General features: G+C 30.1%; 1 protein-coding gene across 1 annotated transcript; it reads left to right on the top strand.

Annotated features, from left to right (window-relative positions):
* The first annotated feature begins 253 nt into the window (after positions 1–253).
* LOC120267594 (cinnamyl alcohol dehydrogenase 2-like) lies at positions 254–5,004 on the top strand. Its single transcript, XM_039275271.1, has 5 exons — positions 254–420; positions 1,092–1,205; positions 1,333–1,560; positions 3,832–4,271; positions 4,629–5,004. The coding sequence occupies exons 1-5, from the start codon at positions 332–334 to the stop codon at positions 4,823–4,825; spliced, it is 1,068 nt and encodes a 355-aa protein (XP_039131205.1). The 5' UTR covers positions 254–331; the 3' UTR covers positions 4,826–5,004.
* The last annotated feature ends 11,516 nt before the right edge of the window (positions 5,005–16,520 follow it).

The following is a 16,520-nucleotide window of genomic DNA, read 5'->3' as shown; positions in this document are numbered from 1 at the left end:
TATTTTTTTTAAAACATATTTTTTTGTTTTAAAGAAAAAATAAATAAATATCTTGCAAGTCATGACTAATGACTAATGAGAACCCAACCACTCAACTCCCTCACCTTTTATATATATGCCCATGCCTTCCAAACACTACTTTTTCCTACTTTTATTTTTTTTTTAAACATATTTTTTTGTTTTAAAGAAAAAATAAATAAATATCTTGCAAGTCATGACTAATGAGAACCCAACCACTCAATTCCGTCACCTTTTATATATATGCCCATGCCTTCCAAACACTATTGAAGTACCAAGAAGCGAAAGAAGAAGAAGAAAAAGAAGAGAAGAGATGGGAAGCGTAGCGGCGGAGAAGACAGTGAAAGGGTGGGCGGCGCATGACGCCTCCGGCGTCCTCTCTCCTTATACTTATCAATTAAGGTAATCTAATCTTAATTAAAATATAATTATATATATTGTTTTATATATACCTTGTAAATAATATAATTTCATATATATGCTTCCTTCCTGGACTTCAGTTTTTTTTTTTTCTCTTTTTGTGCACTTCTTCCTGATTTTTTTGAAAGATGTTCATATTGCAAGTAATTTTTTAAAAAAATATGAATAAATCACATATTTGAATCCTCCTCTTTGATTTAGAAGACTACAAAATACCAACTCTCTGTTTGTTATTAATAAACCAATAATTTTATTTATTAATAAAACGGATAAATCATTCATCCCAATCAATGTTGTTGGAGTTGAATCCTATATATGTATATCAAAATTCCTGTGAATTTGAGTTTTTTTTCTTTTTAAATATATATATCATAATATAATAACCAAAATAATAATTTTATGATACCTATAAATGGGACATTATTAATGGTAGTATATATGGTAATATATAGATATATATATATATCTTTGTGTTTAATTATCTTCCAATTAAAAAAATATATTATTTTATTTCAATACCAAGTTTGAGTGTTCATTTGGTGTCACATTTATTAATCATATATATATACATATATAATAATTTCATTTATTTATTTATTAGTATAATAGGAATATAATATATATATATATATTAAAATTATTATGATTTTCAGGGAGACTGGTCCAGAGGATGTGTTGATCAGAGTGCTTTACTGTGGCATATGCCACACTGACATCCACCAGACAAAGAACCACCTTGGGATGTCCAATTATCCTATGGTTCCCGGGTGAGACAATATTCATTAAATTAAATGTTCCCATTTATCAATAAATAACTTTTCCTATTTTACCTTTTTTTAAAATATATATATTTAAAAAATTGTTATATATTTTTGAATATATAAATATATATAGGCATGAGGTGGTAGGAGAGGTGGTGGAAATAGGGCCAAGTGTGAGCAAGCATAGGGTTGGGGACAAAGTTGGGGTGGGCATCATTGTTGGATGTTGCCGGAGTTGCAGTCCTTGCAAAGCTAATATTGAACAATACTGCAACAAGCGCATTTGGACTTATAATGATGTGTACACTGATGGACAACCCACTCAAGGTGGTTTTGCTTCCCACATGATTGTTGATCAAAAGTAAGTTTCATTTATATATATATATATATATATATATATATATTAATTTATATTTGGTCCTGCTTAGGATTTTTATATTGTCTTTTATTCGTTGAATCTTAATCACTAGAATTTCAAAAATTATTAAAGGTAGTTTAAAAAAAATTGAATAAGTCAAAAGCAACGGCAAATGCTGGTCTATTGATATTGAATTCCTTACATAATTATTTGTATCTTGCTAAAAGACTGTTTTAAATTTTATCTAAAAAACAATAATTTTATATTTGTGTACTAATATGACATAAATTATTTATTTTATTAAAAAAATATAAAAATTATTTGAATCGGTGGATTTTAAAATAGAGAAGAATAAAATATTAATTATATTTTTGAGCAGGTTATAGCAATTCATAGAAAAATGGATTTTTTTTTTTTAATTAATGAATTAATTTCAAGAAAGGCATGGTACGTATGTTGGTCCCTAAATTTTGTTGAGAATGCAATTCATCAAAATCAATTTCCTAGGTTAGGTTTGTTGACATATGTCCCCAAGACTAATTGGCAATTAATTTTTTTAATTATTATTGTTAATTCTGAGTGGCTGAGCTTAATTGCTTGTAAATGACTAAATGTTGCCTGCTTGCATCAATATGGTGGTAGATATGTTGTCATTGTTTTGTTGAACTAAAACTTAATGTTGATGTTGTTGATGTTTGCATCATTTAGCTTTTAAACTAATCAAATGTTAACGCATGTTTTCCATTAGATGATGATCGTTAAATAGTATAATTCTTAAATATTTATTCTGATATATATTGAAAATATTTGTCAATTAAATGTAAGTATTTTTTATTTATATTCATGTTAATATTTTGGTATTTATTCATGCATTTTGATTAATAATTAAATTTTTTTTATTGTGAATCCAATTGCATGTAAATGTTGACTCTTTGCATGAATAATGTGGGCAATTGTCATTGTTTAGTTGAATTAAAAATTGACGTTTATTTTATTAGTTGTCTTCTAAATGAATTAAAATGTTGACTCTTCTCATGAATATTGTGGAAAACGAGTATTTGTTTTATTAAATTGAAAATTGATGTTTTTTTGTTATATATATATATATATATATATATATAATATTAGGTATAGCCATAACATGTACATTATTTTTTATTAGATTATTTTATAAGATAAAAATTAAATTCTTAATAGTATCAATATTGAAATGGAAAACTGTGCAAGGGTTTTTTAATTAAAAAAATAATGGTTTTAAATATATGAATATGGTTTCAGTGTAGTTTTATTAGAAAATAAAACGAAATAAAAATACGAGGAGTCATTAAAGATGTTTTTTTTTTTTTTGCAATAAATAAATGGATGAGAAATGATAGTGAATCTTTTCTAATTTTATCCAATTGAAAAGTAGGAGATAGAGAAATTCCGCAAAAATAGATTACTTATAAAATTTATAATTTTCTCAATAAAAGTCAAATATGTATTATTTATGCTATATTTGTAGGTTAAAAAAAATGTGTTGCTCGTGTCAGAGACCTTTGAACTCAAGCTAATATCATTCCAAACTTTAAAATATATTTTTAAATAATTTCTAACTAATATATTCTTAAAAAATATTTACATAGTTCATATGCATGTATAGAATGTTTTCAAGAGTCTTTGTGGTTGACCAATCTATTATTATAATTAATGATGATCAAAGTAATGTGCTTATAACACTATTTATCTTATTTTTTATTATTTATAATATTATTTTTAGCAATGTTTGACAATACTGTATATGAGCATTGTGCATGAGTATTATTGAGTTTACTGTTTATTAGAATAGATGATTTATAGTCATTAGATTCAAATTTAACTGCTAAAAGACAAACGTCCATAGAATTTTTATCTACGGACGTTCATAAAAGACTGGTCATATATATATATATATATATATATATATATATATATATATATATATATATATATATATATATATATATATATATATATACTATAGCTATGCATAAATTATGAACTCTTAACTATTCCATTGAAAAAAGATCAAATATCGAATTTTCACTTTAGACAAAAAAAACTATAAATTTTCTTTCCAACTCTTTTGTCATTAGATAGGGAAATTAACCATCACTCTCCTTCACTAGATTGTATGAGTGTATGTATGCATGCATTTAATTTATAACCGTGTGTATTCACATGCTTTACTCTAATAAATACACATATTTTTTTAATAAATAATAATTAACTTTTGAATTATTTTGGCACCATCAGGTTTGTGGTTAAAATCCCAGAAGGCATGGCGCCAGAGCAAGCCGCGCCGCTACTCTGCGCCGGCGTGACCGTTTACAGCCCATTAGCTCACTTCGGCTTGAAGGAGCCGGGTCTCCGCGGCGGCGTTCTTGGGCTGGGCGGCGTGGGCCACATGGGCGTTAAGATCGCCAAAGCCATGGGCCATCACGTGACCGTCATCAGCTCTTCTGGCAAAAAGAAAGCCGAAGCCATGGACCATCTCGGCGCCGACTCTTACCTCATCAGCTCCAATGAGTCCGACATGTCCACCGCCGTTGATTCACTTGACTACATCATTGACACCATCCCTGCCCATCATGCTTTGGAGCCATACCTCCCACTTCTCAAGGTCAATGGAAAGCTCATTCTTATGGGGGTTATCAATCAGCCCTTGCAATTCCTCACTCCCATGGTCATGCTAGGTCAGCATCTACCTAACTTAATTTTATTATTTTAAGTTCTTACTTCAACCACGGGTTATTATTACCGTAATAGATGAGTGATAGTGCTATTAACTCTTATGTGTAGTGATTTGTTCATATTTTAAAAAAAAAAAAATATTTGAGCCTATAAATTATTCAGTAAGATACTGAGAATCTTAAAAAAAAAAAGTATCGCTTATGCATATTGAATTTTTTTTATATAAATAAATGAATTCAAGCTCAAAACTATTTACTTGAACAATTGGAGTAATTCTCTGCCGCTTTGTCCAAAAGCCGTGATGCTATTTTAATTTGTACTCATTGGGAATGGTTTATGAATTAAATTGGTTTTTGCAGGGAGGAAAACAATTACAGGAACGTTCATAGGGAGCATGGATGAGACACAAGAGATGCTGGAGTTTTGTGCTGAGAAAGGGTTGACATCTACGATTGAGATTGTTAAGATGGATTATGTTAATGAAGCAATTGAACGGCTTGAACGCAATGATGTTCGCTATCGCTTTGTGGTTGATGTGGCTGCTAGCAACCTTTGAAACTCTCTGAACTTAATTGTAAATGCTGAATGCTGAAGTGAGTGTGGGTCTATGTCAATGGGAATATGTTGTTGATTTCTTTCTATGTTTGTGTATTAGTAATTCAGTTGTTGCTCTTTGAATTAATGGTGTTGGATTGTGCGGATTATCTAATAATTCTTTTTATTGGTTTTTTTTTATTTTGTTTGAGTTGATTGCTTCATTTATCTATTTGGATTTGCATTTAGTGGGGAAAAAAATTGGGTATGTCACCGTACTTTGTTTTTTTTTTTTCTTTTCACTTTGGATATCGGATGTTGATTTGTATCTTTTTAGTCACCAAGCATCAATTCCACTTCACCTTGAGGATGCTAATGTGTTTCTGGCCAATTTAATCCTACATGGTCCCCGGAGTAACACATGGACTGTTGATCTAGAACTCACTAAACTAACGTGGACTTGACACGTCAGATGTTAGCCAACTAGACAATCTCTTTAACCATGTGTGCATTCTATGTCAAAAGCTCTTCCATGTCATCATCCCTTTCATCCTTCCATGTCAAGAGCCCTTTCATGTCTTTATTGTTGTCATAAATTTAATTTAACTTATGTGGAACAATGAGTTTTACCGTGAATATGACATCCTTCCATGTCAAGAGCCCTTTCATGTCTTTATTGTTGTCATAAATTTAATTTAACTTATGTGGAACCATGAGTTTTACCGTGAATATGATTATATATATATATATATATATATATATATATATATATATATATATATATATATAGCATCAAAAACATGAAAAGGTTTACAACATCTATGATGTACTATGAAAAACGGTCATAGTACAGTGAGAAAAGTGAAAAAAGGTCATAGTACAGTGATCTCCTAAAATTTTTATCCCTTATTATGGCTAAACAGCATCTCGAAAAAAATCTATAGATACATACAGTTGTTAGTTCCGCAGATGTGGTTAGTGATTTAAAGAACACTCGAAACACTCAAAGGAAACTCACACAAACCAAGCAAGAAGGAGACACATAAGATTAGTAATCCAGTTCAACGTCCACTCGCCTACGTCTGGGGGGCCAAGCCCAGAGATAAACAATTCACTAAAAGAGGTGAAAATAGATGAGTACAAACACTTGTCACTCACTCTCCCAACAATAAAGATCACTACCCTTTCTAGATTGTCTAGTGCTCACACACTCTCCTCCACAAGAGACACATCCAATCTCAGAGCAAGGTAGCACATACATCTTTTAGAATCTCCGCGGCTACTAATTTAAAAAATTTTCAAAATAAGTTGTTGCAACTCCTGTTGTAACATGAATTGCAACATGGCCCTAACTGCTGACTTGACTGAGTTTTGGTTACATTACGGACGACCTCAAGACCCATCAACCTCCCGGTCATGCTTAGTCCGAGTAAGTGCAGCCAAATCTCCCGATCTCGACTGCCAGCAACTAGCCTACCTCCTCAGTTCCTCATCACGCAGTCCCCTCGTAAGAGACACACGTCCTTGTGTATCTTCACGAAACTTGCCAAACTTGATCTTTAATTCACCCAAGTTTGGTCTTCAAATCTTCCCAAGAAAGATCTTCAATCAATCAACTCAATTATGCCAACAATAGGCATGTTTTCAAATCTTGCCCTTAATAGTCTTTAATCATCCTCATTAAGTTTTTTTCAAATCATACCATCAATAGTCTTCAATCATACCATTGATATGTATTTCTTCAATTAAGCTGTATTCAATCAAATCACCCTAATTTTTTCCTCAAGTTACTCCCAATTATCTCCATAATTAACCCTATAACAATCTTAAATCAATATCACCATGATTATCTCATTACCATAAATAGCTTCATGAGTATTTCTTAAACATAATCAGCACCGTGATTGATGATCTCAAATATTTTCTTAACATAATCAACACCATGGTTGATTATTTCCTTAACACTCCCCACTCAAACTCAAGGTAGTAGTGTAGAAGCCAACTTGAGTTTGGAAACTTGTGTAAGAAATTGACTAGGGAAAATGAATTGGTGAAGATATCAGTTTTTTGGGCTTGAATGGTAATAGGAGCAAGTTGAAGTGTCTATTGGAGCAAATGATGATGAACTAAGTGACGGTTATTCTCGATATGCTTAATACGCTAATGAAAGGCATCACTATGAGCTATCTGAATAGCACTTTGATTATCACAATGAATAGAAGTGCTAGAATGATGAGAAATACCCATATGCTGAAAAAGTCATCATAATCATACTAATTCGGATGTTGTATCTACAAAAGCACGATATTTAGCCTAAGTGCTAGAGTGAGAGATAACCGTTTGCTTCTTACTTCGCCAAAAGATAAGTGACGGCCCAAGAAAAAAACAATAATTAGTAGTGGAACAATAATCAATAGGATCTCCTGCCCAATCTGCTGCATTATAACATTGTAAATCCAAAGATGCATTAGAATAAAAATGTAGCTCATGAAATATGGTACACTTCACATATTTGGGAACAGGAAGAATTGCAACAAAATGAGTGGATTGAGGAGAAGAGGAAAACTGACTAACTAAATAGACAATATAAGGAATATCTGGACGAGTAAATGTTACATAAACAAGACTCCCTATTAAGGGTCGATAGAGTGTAGGATCTGCCAGAAGTATACCATCAGAAGAGGCAAGGCGGACATTCTGCTGGAGTGGTGAAGGGGCTATCTTGTTATCTGTTAATCCTGCTTTAGCAATAAGATCAGAAACATACTTTGTTTGAGATAAGTGTACACCTGTAGAATCACTATTAACTACAAAAACCAAGAAGTAGCTCATGGAACCTAAATCTTTCATCTCAAACTAAGAATGGAGAAAAGTCTTTAGGGTTTAAATACTATCCACATCATCACCTGTAATAATCATGTCATCCACATAAAGTAAAAAAGTGTGGTACCATGTCTTGTTTTGGGAGTGAAAAGTGCAAGATCATGATCACTCAATGCAAAGCCTAGTTGTGAAATAGTGGAACTGAATTGAGAAAACCAGGCTCAAGGAGCTTGCTTGAGGCCATATTGTTGGAATTTTTAAGAAAAGAAGAAATATAAAATAATAATATTAACAATAATAATAATAATAATAATAATAATAATGAGAAAAAAATTTATTGTCTGAATGCTCTTTACAAATATCAAAATATCACTCGTTATATAGGCTAAAACAAACTAATAAGACTCCACAATTTATTGAACTAAATAACAAACAAAGATATCGACTAAAAACTTTGAATTATTCTCCAACACACTCCCTTAATTCAAAGTTACAACTCATTAAAAATAAAAATAAAAATTTTATAGAACTTAAAACATGGAGCACTTCTCTCCATACTTCTAATATTCGTAAAGCACTTCTCTTCACTATATGATGCACTTCTCACCAACCTGTAATTTTTAGAACATATATCTTCAAAAAACTTCTTGGTGCACTTCTCACCAATTAATTCAAAAAATAGTTTCTACTTCATTCACTTCTACTGAATTTGCACATTCTTTTGCATTTTTTTTTGTAGATACCCGAATCTTTTGCATTTGAAACATTGAGCTTTCCCCTTCTGGCCAACAATCCTTCTTTTCACCCTGGTCAAAGTTGTCATATTGCTACTAACAATCCTTCTCTTCACCCTGGTCAGAGTTGTTGTATTGCTACTGACCATCTTTATCATTTGCATGTCCTCTAAGATCTATGAAGCTCAGATACCATGTTTGAATTTTTAGGAAAAGAAGAAATACAAAATAATAATAATAATAATAATAATGAGAATTTTTTATTATCTGAATACCCTTTACAAAATCAAAACATCACTCATTATATAAGCTAAAACAAACTGATAAGACTCCACAATTTATTGAACTAAATAAAAAACAAAGATATTGATCAAAAACTTTAAATTATTCTCCAACACATATAGGGTTCGACGAAGATAACAAATTTTATTAGATGGTATAAAAGAACCAGGCGGTGGCTTCATATAGACTTCTTAACATCCATTTGATATGTCGGTCATGCCTTAGCAGTAACAACAATAAAAAAAAGTATGAAGATATGTAAGACAAGCATCTGGAGCAAAAGTCTCTTCAAAATCAATACCATATTCTTGAGTAAAGTCTCAAGCAACAAGACGCGCTTTATAACACTCCACTGAGCCATGACCAAGCCTTGATCTTGTAAATCCACTTACAGTCAATAACCAATGAGTCTATTAGCCAATCAACAATGTCCCAAGTATGAGTTTTGTCAAGTGTCTATATCTCCTCTAACATTGCTTGTTGTCGCATGGGATTAGAAGAGGCCTCTTGCAAAGTATGTGATTCATGTAGTGTGGCAAGAGCATAGTGTCAATGAAAACCATGAAGATAAGTGTTTGGCTCCCGAACTTGGATGGATCGGCGAAGAGGAAGAGATGTATGTGGGAAAGTCACAGATGTATTATTAGAAACCTCATTTGGATAATAAGTTGGAGAAGTCGAGGAAGATGGATCACTGTCTAAACGAGAAGGTCATGTATAGGTTTTATCATTGGGTGATAGATCAAAAGATATATCATTGAAAATATGTGAAGATGGAGATTGTGAAGATGAAGGGGATATACTGGCATATTGTTTATGTTCCCAAAAGACCATGTGGCGGAAAATACAAAGGGGTTTAGAGATTGGATCATAACACTTATATACTTTGTGTTCTATGCCATAATCTAAGAAAAACATAACCGAGCACAAGGCTCAAGTTTAGTTCTTTCATGATATGGTAGTAGAACAAACAAAATACACCCAAAAACCCTAAGAAAATGATAATCAGGAACTTTATTGTATAAACATTCTTAAGGGGATCATGTACCTAGAACTGTAGTAGGAACTTAATTAATGGTATATACTGTAGTAAGAGTAGCTTCTCCCCAAAATTTATCAGGAAGTGAAGAAGAAAATAAGAGAGTACAAATAGTGTCGAGTATGTGACAATGTTTTCTTTCACCTCGACCATTTAAGTGAGAGGTATGAGGACATGACCTATGAGAGATAGTGCCATGATTCTTTAATATATTACCAAATTTAGCTAAAGTATATTCATTAGCATTGTCAGATCAAAAAATTTTGATTGTGCTAGAAACCTGAGTCTTGATCATGTTAGTAAATTCATGAAAAATTGACAAGAGTTCAGATTATTGTTTAAACAAATATAACCAAGTATATCACAAAAAATCATCAATAAAAATGACAAAATATTGTGATCCTCCCATAGTAGATATAGGAGTAGTACTCCAAATTTTAGAATGAACTAAATCAAATGGTGCCACAAAAGAGGATTCACTATTATTGAATGGTAATGCATGTTGTTTTCCAAGTTGATAAGATAAACATTCAAAAGTGTTATTTGCGGTGTGTCCTAAAAGACTAGTAGAAGCTACCGATTTAACATGAGAAAAAGAAGTATGACCTAATCTAGAGTGCCACAGATCTAAGGAAGTGGAAAAGGAATTGGCTTCAGGAGTAGCAATAGTAATACAATGGTGTGAAACTTTTAGGTTTTCATGTTTAAACAGTGTTCCAATCTTACGCCCTATCTCAACTTTCTGACCCATCCGAGGATCAAGTACAATACATCCATAATGGTTAGAAAATGTAAGTCAAGACCAAGATCATAAAATTAACCAACAAAAATCAAATTGAAGGTGAGGCTAGGAAGAAGATGAGCGTTTGGTAGACAAAGAGTAGAAGTATCTATATTACCAGCGTGGGTAGCTATCAAGGTGGAACCATTAGCAGTTATGCTGTTGGAAATATTTGGTATAGGCAACGTGTTCTTAAATAACGAAGGATCAGAAGTCATATGATTTCCACATGCAGTATCAAATAACCAGGTTTTATCTAATGGAGTAGCAGACATGGCAGTATGTTGACATTTGGGCATTACTTGATAGATTAAGACTTGAAGGTCATCGGAAGAAAGTGTAAATTTACCAGAAGACTCGGATGTGGATTCTGTATTAGGTGTTGTTGCAACTACGGCTGAACGAGAAGTAGAAAGCCAAGTTTCATTGGTATGATACACAGCTTTAAATTGAGCAAAAGGATGATTGGTTCTTCCACAACAGGGACATGTAATTGTGGAAGATGTTGGGGTAGAAGGACTATGTGGTACTTGAAAGGTCGGAAGTCGTATTCCATTTGCATGAAAGTTGGCATTACATTGGGTAAGAAGATGATTAGTTCGCCGACATTGACGACAAAGCTGAGTAGAACCAGTGCGAGAGTCATGGCTAACCAACTTTTTCAAAAGTAAAGACCTATTATTTACAAATTCATCTCATAGGTCAATGACAAATTGGATGAGTCGAATTTGATTTCGATAAGCAAGAGAAATATCTTGGTCATGTTTGAAGTTTGGCTCAGAACACTTAAGCATATCCCACAAGTGTTGCATTTTGGAATGGAATTCATCAATATATTGACATGGTTCTTGCCAAAGTTGAGACAATGTAATCATAAGATGATATTGATGAGAAAGGGTAGAAAAGTTGTACCGTGTAACAATAAACTCCCAAGCTTCTTTTGCAAGTTTAGAATGCCCAAAATGAACATTGAAAGAAGGAACAGTTGTATTGGTAAACTATGGAAGGATTCGATGGTTTTTACTTTTCCAGTCCTCGAGTCAATCAGGAAACTTATCATCAAATTCATCGGGTTGTTCGATTGGTGTCGTTCATTCGCCTGTGACAAACAAGCCACAACTACATCACTTTTAAATAACTCCACATAGCTATAGCCCATCATGTGTAGTTATGGCCATTAAGAATGATTGAAATTGGTTGTATAGTATTTTTTAAAGTTGTCGTCGTCCTTTTTTTTTTGTCCCTTTTTTTTTTTTTCTTTCCTTTTTTTTTGCCATTTTTTTAAGAGATAAGAGAGAGTGTGTGTGTAGAAGATATTTAAAAAAATAAAATAAAGTGAACTCTAGTTAGAAAACGAAAAAAAATACTTGCAAATGTCTTCGCAACAAATATTTTTCTGGTGGTGACAATAGCAGCAGTAAGTTCTTGAACAGAAGGCGACTTTGTGATTTTGTCGTTGGTATTGGAATGGCTAATGCCTGATGGAGATGGATTTTTCTTGTTTGTTTGTTTGCTTTAGATGTAGGTGAGGAAGATGAAATTGGAAATTTCTGATATATAGATGTAAATTTATATGAGAAAATAAAATAGAAGGAAAATATTAGATTTTCCCAAGGTGATGCACCTTTAGGAATAACCTGAAAAGCAGCTCTGATACAATGAATAAGCAAATTGAATTGTATGTTTGTAAGTATGTGTAATTATAAGAAGGTTTGAACCGTTATAGAGAGATTACAAATGAAAAATCACCATAACTTTATCTTTAAGTTACTCCCAATTATCTCCATAATTAACCCTAAAACAATCTTCAATCAATATCACTACGCTTATCTCATTGTCATAAATATCTCCATGAATATTTCCTAAACATAAGGAGCATGGTGATTGATGATCTCAAATATTTTCTTAACATAATAAACACCATGATTGATTATTTCCCTAACGGTCTTCTTTCCCATACTTGCGAGCTTGAGGTATAAGCTGAGCTGATGATAGGTTAATATTGTTGGTCATTTCAACATCATTTGGTTGGCGAGGAGGGCCTTTGCCGGTGTGGCGAGGACCCAAGCACCAGCATAGTAGCTCAATAGATGGGGTTTCTTTAGCATCGATGGAATCTGTTAGAGGGGATGACATGTTTGGAGAATTATAGGGGTTGGTGTGCAGATGAAGGCTAGAGAGGATGAGAAAGTGAGTTGTTTTTTTTAAAATTTTTTTAATCTTTTAATTTTTTTATGCTAACTAGGAGAAAGGGGTAACATCCAACTGATTTGGGAGAGAAATTAAGGGTCCGTTTGGATCACAGAATATGAATGGTAATAGTAATGGTAATGGGAAAAGTAATGATTATGGTAATGGTAATGGAAAAAGTAATGGTAATGAAAAATGTGTTTGGTTGGATAGAATAAATATTGGGAATGAGAAAAGTGAGATAGAGATTGTATGTAAAATACTTTGATGCCCTTAATATAAGTAATTTTAATATAAGTAATGATATGTTAATATATATAATAATTACACATAAATAAATATCTAGTCTCGGTAATTATTATAATTAAATATTTTTATTAACTATTTTATTTAATTAAATTTAAAAAGGACAAAAATGTTATTTTATTTTAATTATTATAAAATAATAAACAATTATTGTTAATTATTATAATATTTAAATGACTCAATTTATGTTTAATATAATTTACTTTAATTATTATAATTAGTTCTTTAAATTAATGATTATTATTTAATTAAATCTCAACTATGAGTAAAATTATCATTTCACTATCAATAATTTATTTAATTAAATATATACGGGGTAAAAGTGTTATTTCACTTTAATTACCATAATGAAATACTTTTATTGACTATTTTATTTAATTAAATCTTCATAGGGGCAAAAATATCATTTCACTTTAATTATTATAATGTAATATGTATATTAAATAATTCTTGTTAATTGTTATTTATTTTAATTATCATAATATTTATATGACTCAATTTATATTTATTAAAATTTACTTTAATTATTATAATTAGTTATTTAAATTAATTATTATTATTTAACTAAATCTTAATTAGGGGCAAAAGTGTCAATTCACTATCAATAGTATTTATTCCCCTCCATGCCCCCTAATTTTAGGTTGTGTTTGGATGAAGGGATTGGGCACTATTGGCATGGGATTGATTGCTAATAGGGATATATGCCCATATTTGGGTATTTTACTATTAGCTTAGTAATGAAAGATCGTAGGTAATTGTATAGTGCATAAGTAAAAGGCGATTTGATTACCCCCCAAAAATTAGAGGGCATGGAGGGAATAAACACTATTGATAGTAAAATGACATTTTTTGCCCCCTACTTAAGATTTAATTAAATAATAATTATTAATTTAAATAACTAATTATAATAATTAAAGTAAATAATAATTAATATAAATTGAGTCATTTAAATATTATAATAATTAAAAGTGAAATGACGCTTTTGCCCCTACATAGATTTAATTAAATAAATAATTAATAAAAGTATTTAATTATGATAAGGAAAGTGAAATGACAGTTTTACCCCTACATAGATTTAATTAAATAAATAATTAATAAAAGTATTTAATTATGATAAGGAAAATAAAATGACATTTTTGCCCCTACTTAAGATTTAATTAAATAATAATTATTAATTTAAATAACTAATTATAATAATTAAAGTAAATAATAATTAATATAAATTGAGCCATTTGAATATTATAATAATTAAAAGTGAAATGACAGTTTTGCCCCTACACAGATTTAATTAAATATAATAATTAATAAAACTATTTAATTATGATAAGTAAAGTGAAATGACATTTTTGTCCCTACTTAAGAATTAATTAAATAATAATAATAAATATAAATTAAGTCATTATAATAATTAAATTAAATTATAATAAACATAAATTAAGTAATTTAAATATTATAATTAAATTAAATTGGTTAATGATAAAAAATTATTTATTCTAAATATTTAATTATAATAATTATAGAGACTAAATATTTATTTATATCTAATTATTTTATATATTAGATTATCATTACTTATATTAGGGTATTAAAGTAATTTACATACAATTATCTATGTCACTTTTTCCATTCCCAATATTTATTCCTTTCAACCAAACACTTTTTTCATTACCATTACCATTACTTTTCCCATTCCCATTACCATTACTATTACCATTCCTATTCCGTGATCCAAACGGACCCTTAGAGGTAATGAAAAGCCTCCACTATATATAACGACGTTACCTATAATATTTAATACTAAATTAATAGTAATATATCCAAATATGGTTATATATCACTATTTATAATCATTCTCATTCTAAGAGAGTGTTTGGTTAACAGGATTGGAGTGGGAGTGGGAGGGGAGTGAATCCAAGCTTTTGTTTGGATGGTCATGAGTGGGAGTGAGAGAGGAGTGGATGAGGAGTGAGTGAGGAGTTGGGGGGATTGCTCCACTCCTCACTCACTCCTTGGGATAATGACCAATTTGCCCTTTTATTTAATAATTAAAATAATAATTTAATTTAAATAATAATTTAATTTAAATAATAATTAATTAATTAATTTTAACAATAATTATTAAATAAATAATAATAATTTAATTAAATATAATAATTAAGTTGATAATTTAATAATAATTAATAATTAAAATGGAATTATAATAACTAATAATTATAGTTAAATATTTATTTATAATAATTAATTAATAATATTTCTTCATTAATTAATTATTTATTATAGTTAATTAATTATTAATTAATTATTTTAAAAAATATAATTGATTATCAATTTGATATAATTATTTATTATAGTTAATTAATTACTAATGATATTAACAAAAATTTTGAAATATTTATTTATAACAATTAATTTATTTTTTTCAATTTACATAATATTCATTTGAATAAAGGGCATAAATGTCATCTTATCATATTTACCTTCTTTACTTTTCCCATTCCCAATAAATTACACTCTCCAATCCTTATCAACCAAACACATTCTTCATTCTCACTCCTACTCCACTCCCCCTCATCTCACTCCTATTCCACTCCTCCCCCAATCCACTCTTGACAACCAAACACTCCCTAATAGTTTTCTAACCCACAATCCAAACGCGTCTCAAGAACTCTTATTTCATGCACATAGCATTACTCAAAGTTTTGATTGCTAACCAATACTTTTGTAATTGGTAAAATATTGAATTCCAAGAATATAAGTTTTTTTTTTTTCATGTTAATAAGAAAGATAACATCTCCCATGATAGTTGTAATTTTCTTTATTAGAATGGATTCTAGTTTATATAATATGCTTTAATTTGTTAGTCTTAATTAAAATTATGTATTTATCACCATTTCACTCTTCTTATAAATCTTAAAACAATCCCTGTAACAAATTTAATATTCTTTTTAGTGGTGGTTTTCATCTATTTTTTTTTAAAATATAAATGAGTTATACATACAAGTCATATTGTTTGTGTTTTACATGCGCCAAGAGTAGACACGTGTCTTTTGCCAGCAAATTGTTCCAATTGGCAAGGATAAGGTATCTAATTATTTTTGACTTTGATAGACTAGTTCAATTTGAACCATAACCTTCAAACTTTATAAATGGACCATAACCACGTCTCTCATTTGTTTTATAAAAACATTTAAATTTTCCTTATAAATATTTTTTATATATAAAAAAAATTAAATTCAAAATCAACCCAAATTTCTTTCATAAATAATATCTTTTGATAATTTTTTTTTTTACAAATAAGCGACAAGTTTTTAAGTGAAGTGTGCACTGACAAAGAGTTAGTATTTTCACCCACCAGTTAACATCTTTTTGATAAATTTATAAAAATAAATACATAATTAATTAAAATAAATCAATGATACAAATTAAAAAAAAAATTCATTTGGTTGCCACGTCAGCAATAAGCTTTAAGATTCGTGCCAAATCCACATAAGCACATCAGATTCACCGCCCAGGGTTTCACAAAATCTATCAGAATTTGTGTTACTAATAAGAGTTACAAAGT

The sequence above is a fragment of the Dioscorea cayenensis genome, chromosome 8 (assembly GCF_009730915.1).
Source record: "Dioscorea cayenensis subsp. rotundata cultivar TDr96_F1 chromosome 8, TDr96_F1_v2_PseudoChromosome.rev07_lg8_w22 25.fasta, whole genome shotgun sequence".
Classification (NCBI taxonomy): domain Eukaryota; kingdom Viridiplantae; phylum Streptophyta; class Magnoliopsida; order Dioscoreales; family Dioscoreaceae; genus Dioscorea; species Dioscorea cayenensis.
The sequence above is the reverse complement of the archived record's forward strand: the minus strand, read 5'-3'. Positions and strand labels throughout refer to the sequence as shown.

Bases quoted from the DNA above. Each gene is read 5' to 3' on its own strand.
- LOC120267594 (XM_039275271.1), top strand. From the start codon at position 332: ATGGGAAGCGTAGCGGCGGAGAAGACAGTGAAAGGGTGGGCGGCGCAT. The intron at 1,206-1,332 runs GTGAGACAATAT...AAATATATATAG, and splicing joins AATTATCCTATGGTTCCCGG to GCATGAGGTGGTAGGAGAGG. The intron at 1,561-3,831 runs GTAAGTTTCATT...TGGCACCATCAG, and splicing joins CACATGATTGTTGATCAAAA to GTTTGTGGTTAAAATCCCAG.